This window comes from Trichoderma evansii (genome assembly GCF_050947405.1).
Source record: "Trichoderma evansii strain SZMC 28006 chromosome Unknown GGI43scaffold_29, whole genome shotgun sequence".
NCBI classification, from domain to species: Eukaryota; Fungi; Ascomycota; class Sordariomycetes; order Hypocreales; family Hypocreaceae; genus Trichoderma; species Trichoderma evansii.
This window is the reverse complement of record NW_028145177.1, coordinates 334,193-347,810: the sequence shown is the minus strand read 5'-3', so window position 1 is coordinate 347,810 and position 13,618 is coordinate 334,193. Positions and strand designations below refer to the sequence as shown.

The 13,618-nt window shown below is 49.8% G+C and overlaps 7 protein-coding genes across 7 annotated transcripts; 2 read left to right on the top strand and 5 right to left on the bottom strand.

Moving 5' to 3' along the window:
- The first annotated feature begins 111 nt into the window (after nt 1-111).
- GGI43DRAFT_231080 (Spt5 C-terminal nonapeptide repeat binding Spt4-domain-containing protein) lies at nt 112-4,147 on the top strand. Its single transcript, XM_083200519.1, has 3 exons — nt 112-1,064; nt 1,124-3,359; nt 3,440-4,147. Exons 1-3 carry the CDS (start codon nt 756-758, stop codon nt 4,063-4,065), a joined length of 3,171 nt encoding a protein of 1,056 aa, XP_083056099.1. The 5' UTR covers nt 112-755; the 3' UTR covers nt 4,066-4,147.
- Nucleotides 4,148-4,481: 334 nt separating this feature from the next.
- GGI43DRAFT_417002 (DNA-directed RNA polymerase I subunit RPA34) lies at nt 4,482-5,516 on the top strand. Its single transcript, XM_083207362.1, has 2 exons — nt 4,482-5,037; nt 5,107-5,516. Exons 1-2 carry the CDS (start codon nt 4,518-4,520, stop codon nt 5,160-5,162), a joined length of 576 nt encoding a protein of 191 aa, XP_083056098.1. The 5' UTR covers nt 4,482-4,517; the 3' UTR covers nt 5,163-5,516.
- GGI43DRAFT_230940 (acyl--CoA ligase) lies at nt 5,468-7,696 on the bottom strand. The gene is made up of 4 exons (XM_083200517.1): nt 7,255-7,696; nt 6,153-7,156; nt 5,988-6,091; nt 5,468-5,920 (listed from the first exon to the last, which is right to left on the bottom strand). The coding sequence occupies exons 1-4, from the start codon at nt 7,568-7,570 to the stop codon at nt 5,665-5,667; spliced, it is 1,680 nt and encodes a 559-aa protein (XP_083056097.1). The 5' UTR covers nt 7,571-7,696; the 3' UTR covers nt 5,468-5,664.
- A 1,047-nt stretch (nt 7,697-8,743) lies between these two features.
- Nucleotides 8,744-9,870, bottom strand: GGI43DRAFT_388129 (SDR family NAD(P)-dependent oxidoreductase; the record flags this gene model as incomplete). The annotated part of the gene is made up of 4 exons (XM_083204024.1): nt 8,744-9,024; nt 9,164-9,276; nt 9,365-9,725; nt 9,822-9,870. 4 exons carry the CDS (start codon nt 9,868-9,870, stop codon nt 8,744-8,746), a joined length of 804 nt encoding a protein of 267 aa, XP_083056096.1.
- Nucleotides 9,871-10,576: 706 nt separating this feature from the next.
- On the bottom strand, nt 10,577-11,458 carry GGI43DRAFT_416987 (uncharacterized protein). Its single transcript, XM_083207361.1, has one exon. The coding sequence runs from the start codon at nt 11,157-11,159 to the stop codon at nt 10,821-10,823; it is 339 nt and encodes a 112-aa protein (XP_083056095.1). The 5' UTR covers nt 11,160-11,458; the 3' UTR covers nt 10,577-10,820.
- Nucleotides 11,221-12,061, bottom strand: GGI43DRAFT_230963 (uncharacterized protein). The gene has a single exon (XM_083200518.1). The coding sequence runs from the start codon at nt 11,944-11,946 to the stop codon at nt 11,266-11,268; it is 681 nt and encodes a 226-aa protein (XP_083056094.1). The 5' UTR covers nt 11,947-12,061; the 3' UTR covers nt 11,221-11,265.
- On the bottom strand, nt 11,459-13,470 carry GGI43DRAFT_416986 (uncharacterized protein). The gene has a single exon (XM_083207360.1). It carries the CDS (start codon nt 12,803-12,805, stop codon nt 12,176-12,178), a length of 630 nt encoding a protein of 209 aa, XP_083056093.1. The 5' UTR covers nt 12,806-13,470; the 3' UTR covers nt 11,459-12,175.
- Nucleotides 13,471-13,618: the final 148 nt, after the last annotated feature.

Below are 13,618 nucleotides of genomic sequence, written 5' to 3'. Positions count from 1 at the left end.
ACGGGGGCTCCTTTTTCACATTTAGTTTGTCGCAATTTGAAGCCGCGAGATTCTAGTAGACCCGGCCTTATAAATATAGCGAGTATATGCATCATTTCTCGTTGTTCGTTGCCAGTGAACTCTCTCTTTATATCATGATTCTGTTGGAAATTATGGAACTATATGACCTCGTTTGAAGCCGACAACGATGGCGAAAACAAATTCACGCCAACCAAGGCTTAATATTCAAAAGTTCTAGATATTTCGACATGTCTAATCTGTGTATGCACGGTGACTACATTAGAGTACGCTCATTGACTTAATGGCAAAGTACCTAATTAAGTTTTGCAGGTTAAGTCTAACCTTGAGCCACTAACAAGTGGTTTATTTGGCAGCTTTTAAAAGGCCAGGAGCGAAACTAATTGGATTCCGTCCATAACAAGACTCAGGCCACGAAATATCTACTTAATTCCAGGGCACATGGCATGTTAAATATTCACCTAACTTCTGGGTGGATGGCGAGCCTCTTCCGACTAGTTCAACTACCAGAGGCGGTCATATCCACAATATGCGCCATCTGCGCCCCATTGCTGGCAGCATTCAGTCAAGCGCGTTTAGCCCGATAATTACCCGCGTCGCCGAGTTGCCTTTCTCTTTGAGGCGGCCAGCTATTCTTCTCGATATCCCTATTTTCTTTCTCTCCTTCACTTTCCATCTTCTAGTCTCGTCTCTACAATCGCATTGATAGTAGGACGCGTCACACACCGCTATTCAAGATGGCGTCCAACGATCGGCACCAATTCGATGATTCGGAAGACGAGGAGGACTTCAATCCTGCGCCGGCTGACATGTCAGAAGATGAAGATGCTCATGATGGTTCAAGCCGAGCTCGGGATAGCAGCCCCAATCGCCGCCAGGATGCCGACGATGACGAAGAACCCACTCCGGCTAAATCGCGAAGAATTCACGATGAAGACGAAGAGGAGGAGGAAGAGGAAGAGGAAGAAGAGGATACTCGTCGTCGCCATGATGATGACGATGACGAGGAAGAAGAAGAGGAAGATGACGATGACGATGTTCAGCAGGTACGACTCGAATGAAGATGAACTCTGGCCCTGGTGTTGCTAACATGGATGAAAAATAGGGTCATCGCAGAAAGCGCCAACGCGACAGGCGAAATGCCTTTATCGATATCGAAGCCGAAGTCGACGACGAAGACGAGGGTGAGGACGAGGAAAAGGATGGTGAAGAGATAGAGGACTTTATCATCGACAACGCCCACCCTGATGACTTGGTCGAAAGCTCGCGACTGGACGATGACCGAAGACACCGCGAACTTGATCGCCGCCGCGAGATGGAGTCCAGTCTAGATGCCGAGAAGCAAGCAGAGATCTTACGACAGCGGTACGGCAATCGACGACCAGGCAAGAGCTTTGGCGACTCAGCCATCGTGCCCAAGCGACTTCTTCTCCCTAGTGTGGATGATCCGAGTATCTGGGCCGTGCGATGTAAAGAGGGCAAGGAACGCGAAGTTGTCATGTCTATCATGAAGCGAGTCGAGGAGCGACGAGGCACAAAGGACGAGCTGGCCATCACCGCAGCCTTTGAGCGCGGCGGCCCAGACTCCGTTATGAAGAGCTTTGTCTACGTTGAGACCCAGAGACAGACTGACATTCTCGTGGCCCTCGATGGCATCCTCAACGTTTACCCTCATTCTAAGCTGACGCTGGTGGACATCAAAGACATGCCTGAGCTTCTGCGCGTCACGAAGACACCAACGCTAGAACCCGGCGCATGGGTGCGACTCCGCAGACCCCCTAAGCACAACGGAGACTTGGCACAGGTTATCGATGTTACTGAGAACGGTCTCGAGGCAAGAGTTCGATTTATCCCCAGACTCGACTATGGAATGCGAGATGAAGCTCTCTCCGTGACCGCAGATGGAAAGCGAAAGAGGCCACCGGGAATGGGTCCGCGACCCCCTCAGAGGCTCTTCAGCGAGATTGAGGCACGAAAGCGCCACCCTCGTAACGTTCAGGGCAACCCAACAACCAATACTTGGACGTACATGGCCGAAGAGTTCGAAAATGGGTTCCAAGTCAAGGACGTCAAGATACAGCAACTCGTAGTTACAGATGTCAACCCGTCCCTGGAAGAGGTTACTCGATTTGCCAGCGGAGCTGACGATGGTACGGAGAATCTTGACTTGAAGGCTTTGGCTGCCAGTCTCAAGGATAGCAATACGCTGGTCACTTATCTCCCTGGCGACATCATCGAGGTGTATGCCGGAGAGCAAAGAGGTGTTGTTGGAAAGGCCACTAATGTTCAGGGTGATATTGTCACAATGTTCGTTACTGAGGGTGACCTCAAGGGCCAGAGCATCGAAGTGCCCATCAAGGGCCTCCGTAAGCGCTTCAAGATTGGTGACCACGTCAAGGTAATTGGCGGCAGCAAGTTCCAAGACGAAGTTGGTACGGTAGTCAAGATTTCTGAGGACCGCGTCACGCTGTTGACCGACCAGACGAACAATGAGGTTACAGTGTTTAGCAAGGATCTGCGAGAAGCTAGCGATATTGGTGGACAAGGATCACTCGGCCAGTATGAGCTTCATGACCTTGTACAGCTTGATCCTACTACGGTTGGTTGTATCGTCAAGGTGGATCGCGAGTCTTTGGTCGTGCTGGACCAATTTGGAGATACCCGCCAAGTCATGCCGTCTCAAATCCCCAACAAGCTGCCCAAGAGAAAGCAAGCAGTTGCTGCTGATCGGGAGGGCTCAGAAATCCGTCTAGACGATGTGGTTAAGGAGTTTTCTGGACAACAGCGTCAGGGCAAGATCATCCATATCCACCGATCATACGTCTTCCTGCATACACATGCTACCAATGAGAATGCCGGTGTCTTTGTCACCAAAGCAAGCATGGTTAACACAATCGCTGCTAAGGGAGGTCGTGTTAATGCAGCGGCGTCGGGACCTGATCTTACCACTATGAACCCGGCCCTGAAGATTCATAAGAATGGTACTGAGAACAAGCCAATTGCTAAGTCCTTTGGCCGAGACCGTGCCATCAACCAGACAGTCATCATCAAGAAGGGAGCCTACAAAGGTCTTCTCGGCATCGTCAAGGATACCACAGATACGCACGCTCGTGTTGAGCTCCACACCAAAAACAAGACCATTACTGTTCCTCGAGACTCGCTCAACTTCAAGGACAAGCTCACCGGTATGAACATTGATATCAATGGCAGAGGAGGGCGGCCCACACAAGGTGGAGCTGGCCGCGGCTCTGGGGGTGACAGAGTCCCGGGCTGGCAGGGAGGCTCCCGCACCCCCATGGGTTCCGGAGGCTCAGATCGCGTCCCGGCTTGGGGATCACGAAGTAAGTACCATCTCACATTTTGGCTATGCCGTCACATTCATCATATGTTACCGTTCATTTACACTGACAACCAAATTTAGCACCTGCTGCAGGTGGTCGCACACCAGCATGGAAGGGCCAAGACTACTCTGGATCCCGAACACCCGCTTGGGCGGATGGATCAAGAACTGTCAACCCGTATGATGGAAGCCGAACTGCCTATGGATCCGGCTCACGCACGCCCGCTTGGCAAGCTGGTGCTAGGACACCAGCTCCTGGAGATGCGTTCGGTGCTGGTTCACGTACTCCGGCGTATGCCGGCAGTGGTGGTGGTGACAGCTGGAATTCCGGTTCGAAAACACCTGCCTGGGGAGCCTCTGCTCCGACGCCTGGCGCCAGTGGTAACGATTCGTGGGGCTACACGCCTGCGGCCACCAATTCTGCATACGATGCCCCGACTCCAGGAGGCGCCATGTCGGCTCCTACTCCTGGCGCTCTGAGTGCACCGACTCCTGGTGCGTACAATGCTCCTACTCCAGGAGTCGCGCCAACTCCCGCCGGTGGCTGGCAAGGCGGCTGGGGAGGTCCGGAATCAGCGCCGACTCCAGCAGCAGGCGCGCCAACGCCATCTGCATCTGGATATGGAGCCTTCTCAGCGCCTACACCGTCTGCGTACGGGGCTCCTGAAACGCCTGCAGCTGGCCCGAGGTACACAGATGATGATTGAGCGTCTTTGTAAAGACGGTGGGAGATGTCGTTGATTTCTTGTGATAGTGGATATGGCGTTCTAACATTTGAATTTTTACTTTCTTTGGAACGAGAGCTGCAATAATACTGGTAGTTAAAGACAAGAGCAAACTGGGCAATCCAGCCAGCTCGAACAGACAACTTCAAAAGGACAATAGGAAGCGCGTGGCTGTAAAATAAAAAAAGTGAATAGGGAAAGTTTTTTTTCTACGTATTATTAATGACAAAATCTCTTTGCATAAGAAGTTTCGTACTACTATTTGATGTGATGATGTAGATTATATACTTAGCTTTTGGGGAGCTTGTTAGGTTACGGGATTACTTGGCCCGAGTTTCGGCCGATAGCTTCAGTGTAACGGGAAAAAAGCTGGGAACCATTTGCTTTGTTTCTTGCAAAGCTATCGCATCACAAATATCGAAAGAAAAGACGCAATGTTTCGCTCACGGATAAACGGCCGGTTATTACAAAGCTACGAAAGACGGATATGCACAGAGCACTGCGGAAGGAGGACCAATGGCACTGAGCGGTGCTTCGTGATAGCGGCGCAGAGCTGCAATGCGTCAATGAGTCGAGGATATGCGACGACAACGGCAAGCAGCAAGGTTTCGCAGAGTGCCGCAAAAGCGTTAAATAAACCTGCACCTGGATCTACATCGTCGGCACGAGTATCAGGCACCTCTTCAACGACGACAGCCGCAGCGGCAACGGCAGAAGGATCGTCTCCATCGGCAGCGGCAGCGCTACGAACGGCCGAGGCTCGCGAATCTGCGCTGCGGGCGGCCCGCATGCGACGACAGGCGCAGAAAAAGGACAGGGAGGAAGAAGCGGAGAAGAAGCGGGAGGAGGAGAGGGAGTATAAGAAGAAGTACAATACGGCGGCGAGGAAGTGGGTGTCGTCGATTATAGCGCTGCCGATATTTTTCGTGACGAGCTATTATTTGTTTGATAGGTGTAAGTCGCTGGATGGTTTGGGAAGATGAAACGAAGAGGAGATGTTTTTACTGACTTTGAGAGGGATAGTGGTGTTGGGGAAGCAGCCGAAGAGCTTGGAGAAGCATCGGGAGGAGAAATCGTGAGCTCTTTGCTTTGGATGTCAAAGACTTCCGACGATACCACCAATCAGAGAATACGAAGCACCAAGAATCATCTCCAGCCAAACTATCTGCATACCAACGTGCAGACATTGAAAATTCTGCTATTTAGTATAGCGAGCAAGCTCGCAGGAGTCGCCCTCATAAATTCAGGGTCGACTATTCATGGCCAATTACGAGATCCAGAACTTTGACCATTGATAGTTAAGCTATAGTATATAGTATATCATGTGCACTTTACTCTGCGACTGGGAAACAAGACTGAGTAGTTCGTTACCTTTGAAGGAAACTCTCAACTATAACTACTGCTTTTCACGGCTGAGCATAGGCATACTGCAGATGTCTATATAAAAACATTTGTATATATATACCTATTAAACATGATAGGCTTGGATATATCTAAAAAAAACACAGATGCTATACAATATTCCACCAATAAAGAAAAAAGCTGCTATGCAAAAGATACATATATGTGTATATATAAATTTTACAACCTCGCACGAGGTGCCGTTCCGTTCTTTAGCATCTCTTCAGCGTCCCTCTTGGACCACTGCTTCATCAGCTTTCGGATGATTTTGCCACTGGCCAGCTTCGGCACCTCATCGATGAACGTGACGCCGCCCACGAGTCGTTTATGCTTGGCCACTCGTGAGGCTGTCCAGTCTTGGATGTCCTTGGGGGTCACTTTACCCTTTGATGTTGGCTGGATGACGACGTATGCTCGTGGCCATTCTTCCTCGTTGCTGTAGATTATTGGTTAGCAAATTCAAATTCATAATTTCTGATTTTCTTTTTCGGGGCGGCACGTACAATTTGATTTCTACAACGGCTGCGTCGGCAACGTGCTCGTTTTCTAAAAGAACTGCTTCTAGTTCTGCGGGGGCGACTTGCAAGCCGTTGACTTTGATGAGTTCCTAGATAACAGGCTGTTAATAGTGACTTCTGATGATTTCAGCACTCTGATTGTATACTGACCTTCTTTCGATCCACAATCCAAAACAACCCCTCCTTATTGCAAACTGCAACATCACCGGTTCTAAACCACCCATCCTTGTCCAAACTCTCTCGGGTTGCCGCCTCGTTCTTCCAGTATCCCAAGCACACGTTTGGACCTCTGATGTGCAGCTCTCCGGGTTCCCCAATGGCCACCTCTTTGCCTTCATCATCGAGGAGCTTGCACTCGCAGTTGGGAAGCAGTCGACCAACAGATCCCGCACTGTCGCCTTGCAGACCCTCAGACCAGGTGATTCCGGTACACGTCAACTCCGTCATGCCGTAGCCTTGTGTGATGCGCAGGTTGAACTTCTGCTCGCAGGCCACCTGTAGCTCCTTTGACAGTGGTGCAGCTCCGCATGTAATGTGTCTTACGCTGGAGAGGTTATAGCGGCCAGTCTCTGGTCGTTTGGTGAGCATGACAACGATTGGCGGCGCGACTTGCAGCTGGGTGATTTGGTATTTTTCAATGTTGGACAGGAACTCCTCATATTGGAACTTGGCCATGATGTACATCGGCGTTAGTGTCTTGCCGGCCATCAAACAGGCGTATAGTTGACCGTAGGCATGGTACAGGGGCAGGAATCCGATCCAGCGGTTGCGCGGCATGAGATCCCATTCGGGCTTTCTGTGGACATGGCGTAGATGCACGGCCTGGGCGAGATTCGCAATGAGGCTCGAGTGGGGAACACATACGCCCTTGGGCAGACCTGTGGTTCCGGAGCTGAAGTTGATGGTGGCAATGGTGCTGCGTGCTTCTTGGGGAGTAAATTCGGGCCAGCGCCAACGGAAGGCGTCTGCATGAGGTGCAAGGAAAGCTCTCCAGTCTGGAATGCCATCTCGGACAGGGTTTTCCTCGTCTGAGAACTGGAAAATCCGGTTTCTGGGAACACCAACCTTGGCTGCAGCCTCGACAATGTTGGAGAGGACACTAGGATGAGCAAGCACGGCTTTTGCTCCGGTATTAGAAAGCTGATGAACCAATTCTATGACAAGGGGTTAGTCTGGCTACCCATTTCACTTATACGATATATAGAGAAACTAAAGAAAGATTTTCTCCTCTTTCTCGGCTTGAGAGACATACCTGGAACCGTAGAAATTGGATTAGCACCACTGAAGATGTGTCCTGAGCCCGCAATGCCCAGATACGCTGCAGGCACAAAGATGTGGTTCGGCGTGCAGATCATGACAACTTCTCCTCTCTTCAAGCCCATGCGCTGCAGGCCGAGGCCCAGTCGTCGCACCCATTGCAGCAGTTGGTGTTGCGAAAGATTTTTTTCAGGATTTTTGGCATCAATCCAGATGGGCTCGTTGGAGAGTAATGAGCCGTCTCCGAAGATATAAGTCAAGACATTGCTCTGGGGGATGTCGATGTGTTCGTATACAGACTTGAAAGGCATTGTGGATGATGAATTTTCCTTTTTCGGATGGGGCTAAAGAAGGAAGAGGCAACAAAAAAAAAAAGATTAGACGATAGGAAAACAGCTTTAATAATAATTTCCCTTGTTCCTTATACCAAGGCAAAACTGACGGTTAGAAATCGAGGCGGTAAAGCTATTTTCCTCTTTGAGTCAAAGTTGATTGCCAATTGCCAGGTAGAAATAAATATCCGCGGGACGGCAGACGAACCGAGGTTCCCTCTTTTGTGCGAGGTTAGCTGGTAGTTCGGGGAGATAATGCCACGCCTTTAGCTCGTTTAAAAGACAGATTTGGCCAAGTTGCCGCCCAAAGAAGAAAAATCTGGGGATCAGTATAGAAAATACTGCTAACCAGGATGATCCATGGGGTTTTTATGTTTTTATGCCGTATTTCCATCCTACATTGAGTCTCTTATTCCACGGTGCAAACTGTCCGATGACCACTTTTGCCTGCTTGCTACTAGTTCACAGTAGGTGCTAACAGTCAACCCCCGCCGTTGCAAGTGTGGGGTGCAGGATCTTGGGCGGAGAGAGGGGAAGCCGGCATGGTCAAAACGAGTTTCTATTAGGGGGTTGGTTAGCTGGTTGAGCGGATGGCTTATTAATTGGTGAGCTGGATTGCGTTGAGTTGAGAGTTGTTGGAAATAAGAGGTGGAAAAAGAAACATGAAGCTTTCACTAAGCCTCAAAACACTGTGGCGCTGTATGTGCCCAAAGTATCTGCAGCAGGTCAGCACCTTTAATAGGCAATAATATCCGAATTGGTATAGATGTTTCTGTACCGGTGTGTCATTGGTGAGATGCGTGCATATCTAGAGAAGCAGCTTGAATGCTTGGCTATTACTTTGTTGTCAGATCGTTGGCTGAATCGATGCTACTCAAAGTGCATGTACTTATCAATAAGCAAATACTCTTGCGGTAATACGCTACCCTTTCGGGATCAACTGAGTGATGGGGATTATGAGATTTATTGCTGGCAAAAAATGGGAAATATATATATACATGGTATGGTATAAGGTATCTGCGTAGGTAGGCAGGTAGTAGTTTGTAGATTATCAAACAGGCTCGTGTTGTTTGTTAAAGACTATTCATCTCATCGCATCCATTTTAAACTCCGTTTCGCTCCTAATAAACACACAGTCTAATTAATAGTCAGTTAACAGCAGCTGTATCCACCGTCAGCCACTAGCGGAAAGCCATTCACAAAACTGCTCATTGGCGACGCCAGGAACACGATGCTGTCGGCAATCTCCTCGGGCAGGCCCAGTCGTCGCAATGGCGTCAGCTGGGCATGTCGATGCAGCGGATGGGCCTCATTCTCGGCACCACTGCCGTCGTTGACCATGGGTGTCTTGACATAGCCGGGGCAGATGGCATTGATGCGGATATTGGAGCCGGCGTAGGAGCTGGCGTCAGCCCGGGTCATTCCCACAACAGCTATATAGAGTCAGCATACTAATCAATTATATCTGTGTGTGTCCCTTGAGCGATGGTGACGGCAATTTGTTTGTTTTTTTTGGCCCCCTTCATGTTGTGGTTAAATGTCAAAGTTTTAAGGCAAAGTTTTGAATCTTACCGTGCTTAGCAGTCGAGTATGCGGTGACATGGATGGGGGACAGAGGCCCGACAGTGCCATACATGGATGATACGTTGATGATGGTGCCTCGTCCTCGTCGTACACCGAGATCTCTATTGTTGGGGAGAAGAGGGGATATTCGTCAGCAAATGATAGTAATCAAAAATGAATCGCAGATCTCTTGTCCAAGTCTATACATACTCTTGCTTCACCATGATGCCGAGCTCTTCTTTCTGGCATCGGTGGACGCCGTTGAGATTGACGCTGAGCACATTTTCCCAATCTGATTCATCTAGCGTGTGTATCTGCGCCGATTTTCCAGTGATACCGGCGTTGTTGACAGCAATATCTAGTCGTCCAAACTGGGAAACGATCTGGGATAACACGGCTTTAATCTCTTCGGCCTTGCGCACGTCCATCTGCAGCGCCAACACCTCGACGTTGGGCCATTCTTTCTCTATGTTGGCAGCCACCTTATTCAGGCCCTCCAGATTGATGTCTGTGATTGCCAGCTTGGAAATGCCATACTTGCAAAAAGCATAGGCTGTATGCTCACCGAGACCTGTGGAGCAGATGGGGATCCACTAGGTTAGATGATAGGCAAAATGTGAGGGAAAAAAAATAAGCTGTTGGTGGCGGCTTTGGAGCTTGGACTTACCGGAGGCGGCGCCGGTCACAAAGGCTGAACCTTCTAGTAGTGATACCATCGTGAAGTAATATTTAGCTGGGAGTTAATATTCACGATTAGTATTTACGCAGATGAAGCAAATATTGAAGAAAGAGAGAGCTAGGAGGGAATTTCAGCGGTAGTGAAAAAAAAAAGTAGATGGGCAATCCCGTTGGATTTTATAGCTCAACCCGAGGCCGAGGTGGATTCTGTGCTCCGTGATGGGAACTGGAAGCACGAGCATTTCTTTCCACGCTTGGCACTATCGATATGTGCGTGTCAGTCCACTTGGCCTTTTTTGGGCTTCCCCCCATATTGATTACCTATCCAATTACTGTAAGTACTCCGGTGATTTAGCATCGCATCGTGGTAGGATCCCCGTCAACAGGGACCTACTGGATTAGGGTCTACGGTGCTAAGATAAAGATAGGTCCGGATCGTGACGATGGCCCACTGGGCTAGTACTCCGTATGCCGAGGATGTGTCAGCTGGGTCTCCGCCGAGAGATCCAGATCTAATCTAAAGGACTGGCCCGTTTGAGATTGCAACGGTGTTTTTTGGGTGATGGTAGATACAAGACCCTGTTGTTGTGGCCTTATGAGGCCACACAACGGATCGGGCTTGCGTGAAGGATCGGGGTAACATGACTTGATATTACAAAGCAGATGCGGCAGACGCTGTGGCTGCTGGGGTCGGAAGGATAGGTGAGTACAGAGGGCTTCACAAGAGCATAAGTTTAGACACTATGATTCAAATTTTTTATATTTATGACCCAGCTTCGCTAATCAAAACGAAGTGCATGCAGGTGTCTCAAGTTATAAAATGAATTAACTAACGCCAAATGGCGAGCCCCATGATTTCATAGGCTCCAGCCGTCTCCAGAAACCGTCTGTCCGTCCCCAAAAGAAGCCATGACAATGATACAAAAGAAAAGAAAGGTCATGATAGCCATTAACTAAAAAGACATCAAAAGCACCACCGTCATGCAGCTTATTCTGGCTTGGGGCCACCACCGAAGCGATCGATGGACTTGCGGATGCCTCTCTCCATGCCCTTGGCCATTCTCTCGAGCGGCAGCTTCTCGTCCAGCTTCTTTACCACCTTTGAGATGGGGGGCTCGATGCGCTGGGCAGTTTTCTCAGCAGGGTTGGTGAAGTAGGTGATGTTGCGCTCCCAGCGAGGAGCCCACTTGGTGGTCTGCTTGGCAATCTTCTCTTCGGCACCGGGCCAGGCCATGTACAGAGGCGCGAGGACACCAACACCGGCGGCGGAGACGCAGAAGATCTCGGTGGGTCTGGCCTTGGGGAGACGAGGAACGCGAGGAGCCATTGTGAAGAAGGATTGATGTGTTGTTTGTGTTGTGTTGAGGGGTGATTGGTGGTTTAAGAGTGAGAGAAAGACTTGTTCCCAAGATTGGTTGAATTGGAATACAAGACTAAGGATGTCTATTAATAGGCAGAAAGCGACCAGTTAGCTGTCTGAAGGCGATTAAAAGCGAGAAAAGGTGAAAAGGGGATGGCGAGAAGCAAAATGACGTACAAATGGACGAGTTTGTATGATTCGCAGTCGTACAATGTTGGAGTAATACTCTTGTCTCAAACAATGGATGGATGGATGATGATGAAAGAGATACAAAAAGAGACGCAAAAGCCAGCTTGCATCCCTTATATACCTTGGGTATCTCTGCCAGCTTCCCCTCAGCAATCAGGGATGACACCACCCTCACGCGGTCTAGAAACGAGGCGGGAAATACGCCCGAGTAGGCAGTACCTGGAGGCGAAGTTGGCGACGGGCGGGGTAGGCCAGCAGTGACCTGACCGTGAATAGGGGACAAGTATCGGATCTGCTGCTGGAAGTCACGGTGTGCCACTGAGTTCCAGCTCTTCAGACGGTCGCTGAATGGATGGGACGAGGGTCGCTGCAGTTGCCGTGCGGAGAAGCCTGGGAAGGGCGGCGTCGAATTTGATATGGCCAAAAGTCTCTTTCGCAATGCAACGTGTGAAGCAGTACTTGCACGCCTAATAGCAGATACGACAGGTTGTAAAGTTACGCGACAACAAGCCACACACACCCCAGCCGATGCACTGCAACGCAAACAGCAGCGCATCATCATCATCACACCACACCCTTTTCATTCAGCGACAGGAACAGGCCACAGGACAAGCGACTCTGGCTGGCCCTGGTGCATTACTCAAAACGGCAGCATCTCGAGCCTCACTCGTCTGCCTTCTTTAACCTCTTGTTTTTGCATCTTTTCGTCTTCCATCTATTGTTTTTATCCCCTTCCGGCATTTCCATCAATTCGCATCTCATCCCTTCTCTCGCGGCCCCGCCCCCAGACAGCGCTACAGCTTCTGGCCCACAGCCAGTCTCCTCCTTCGGCCCACTTCCCCAGACGGCACACGATCCTCTTCTGCTGTCTTCGTATCCACCGTCAGTCTCGCCGTTGGCCGATCGTGTTGTTTGGCGTGTGTCCTTCCTCTTCCGTGCTCACCGAGGCGGAGTCGAGTCAAGGCAAGGCAGCCAGACGCTCGCTCAGTATCTGTCAGCAAAGACGTGCTCTCGATGGAACTGCTTGATGAATCTCGAAAAAGAAAGGCAATGGAGAGAATAAGAGAGCTGCGACTTTCAGCTGATAACTGCAGAAGCAGGCACAGGCACCAAATAAGCGAGAACCCCTCAATCAGCACCAAAGCACCAGCTCGTTGCGCCATTCCTCGCCCTCCATCAGCACATGCAAACCGGGGGTCCGGGCCCTGCTGCAACACTGGCCAGCAATTTGCCTGAATTGCCCCCCAAACAGACGCAAACCAAGTTCGCCCATGCCTGGTAGCGCCCAATGGTGGCGACATGGTTGACGAAACCAGCCGAGAGTCGTCCATGTGATTGGGCCACGGCGAATCTGCGACGATGTAAGAAGTACGGCCGAGTAAAGTACCGGAAATGAAGAGTACATGGACGCGAGACATGGCCATGTACCGCCTATCCTATGCCGTGTATCTATGCAACAATGAGATCTCCAACAAAGCCACTTCTTTTGACTTGTGCAGAGTAGCGCAGGCGATTTAGCACAAAGCTTGTTGATTCGCTGCAAATAAGGTACGCTATGTTCTTTGGTAATTTGTAAGACTGCACAAGTACTCCGCACTTCGCTTGCATAAGCCTGTCGTTGGTAACTACGAATTTAACCCTTACAAATCGACATCCTTTTCTCTCGATTTCCAACGAAAAGTTGAACGACGACTCATTGATCATTGCTGTGGCTCCAAAAGACTAGCAGAAGCGTTTCTTGAGTCTCGTGCCACGGCTCTGGCGAGGCCTAGTCACCCTTGAGATGACGAAGCAGGCGGCATGTTAACACGAAACTACCTGATCGGTTGGTGCACGAGACTGACATACCATCATCACATCGTATCTAGCTTTCATGACAATACTAAAATTGGATTTTGTTGTCGAGACTTCCTAGCTAATGATAGAAGAAAGGAATTTCGCCATAAACTATTTGTTGTCTAGAATCTCTCTCTCTCTCTCCTGTACTGCTTGTCTATTATCGTGACGACCGGACGACCGCGTATCGCCGGGATATATTTACATATTGAGAACAACAAGACGTTGAATATAATGTATAAAGTTGTTATCAGTAATGTTTGTCGCAAAATTCGAAAATCTCCTTGTGTAGTGACTCTCGCATCCCATCTATAAACCAGGTTCTGGTAATTTTCCTCCCCCGCAAATTCATCAAATTCGGCGTCCTTGATTCCTAATCTGCGCCTCTGTAACCGAATAGT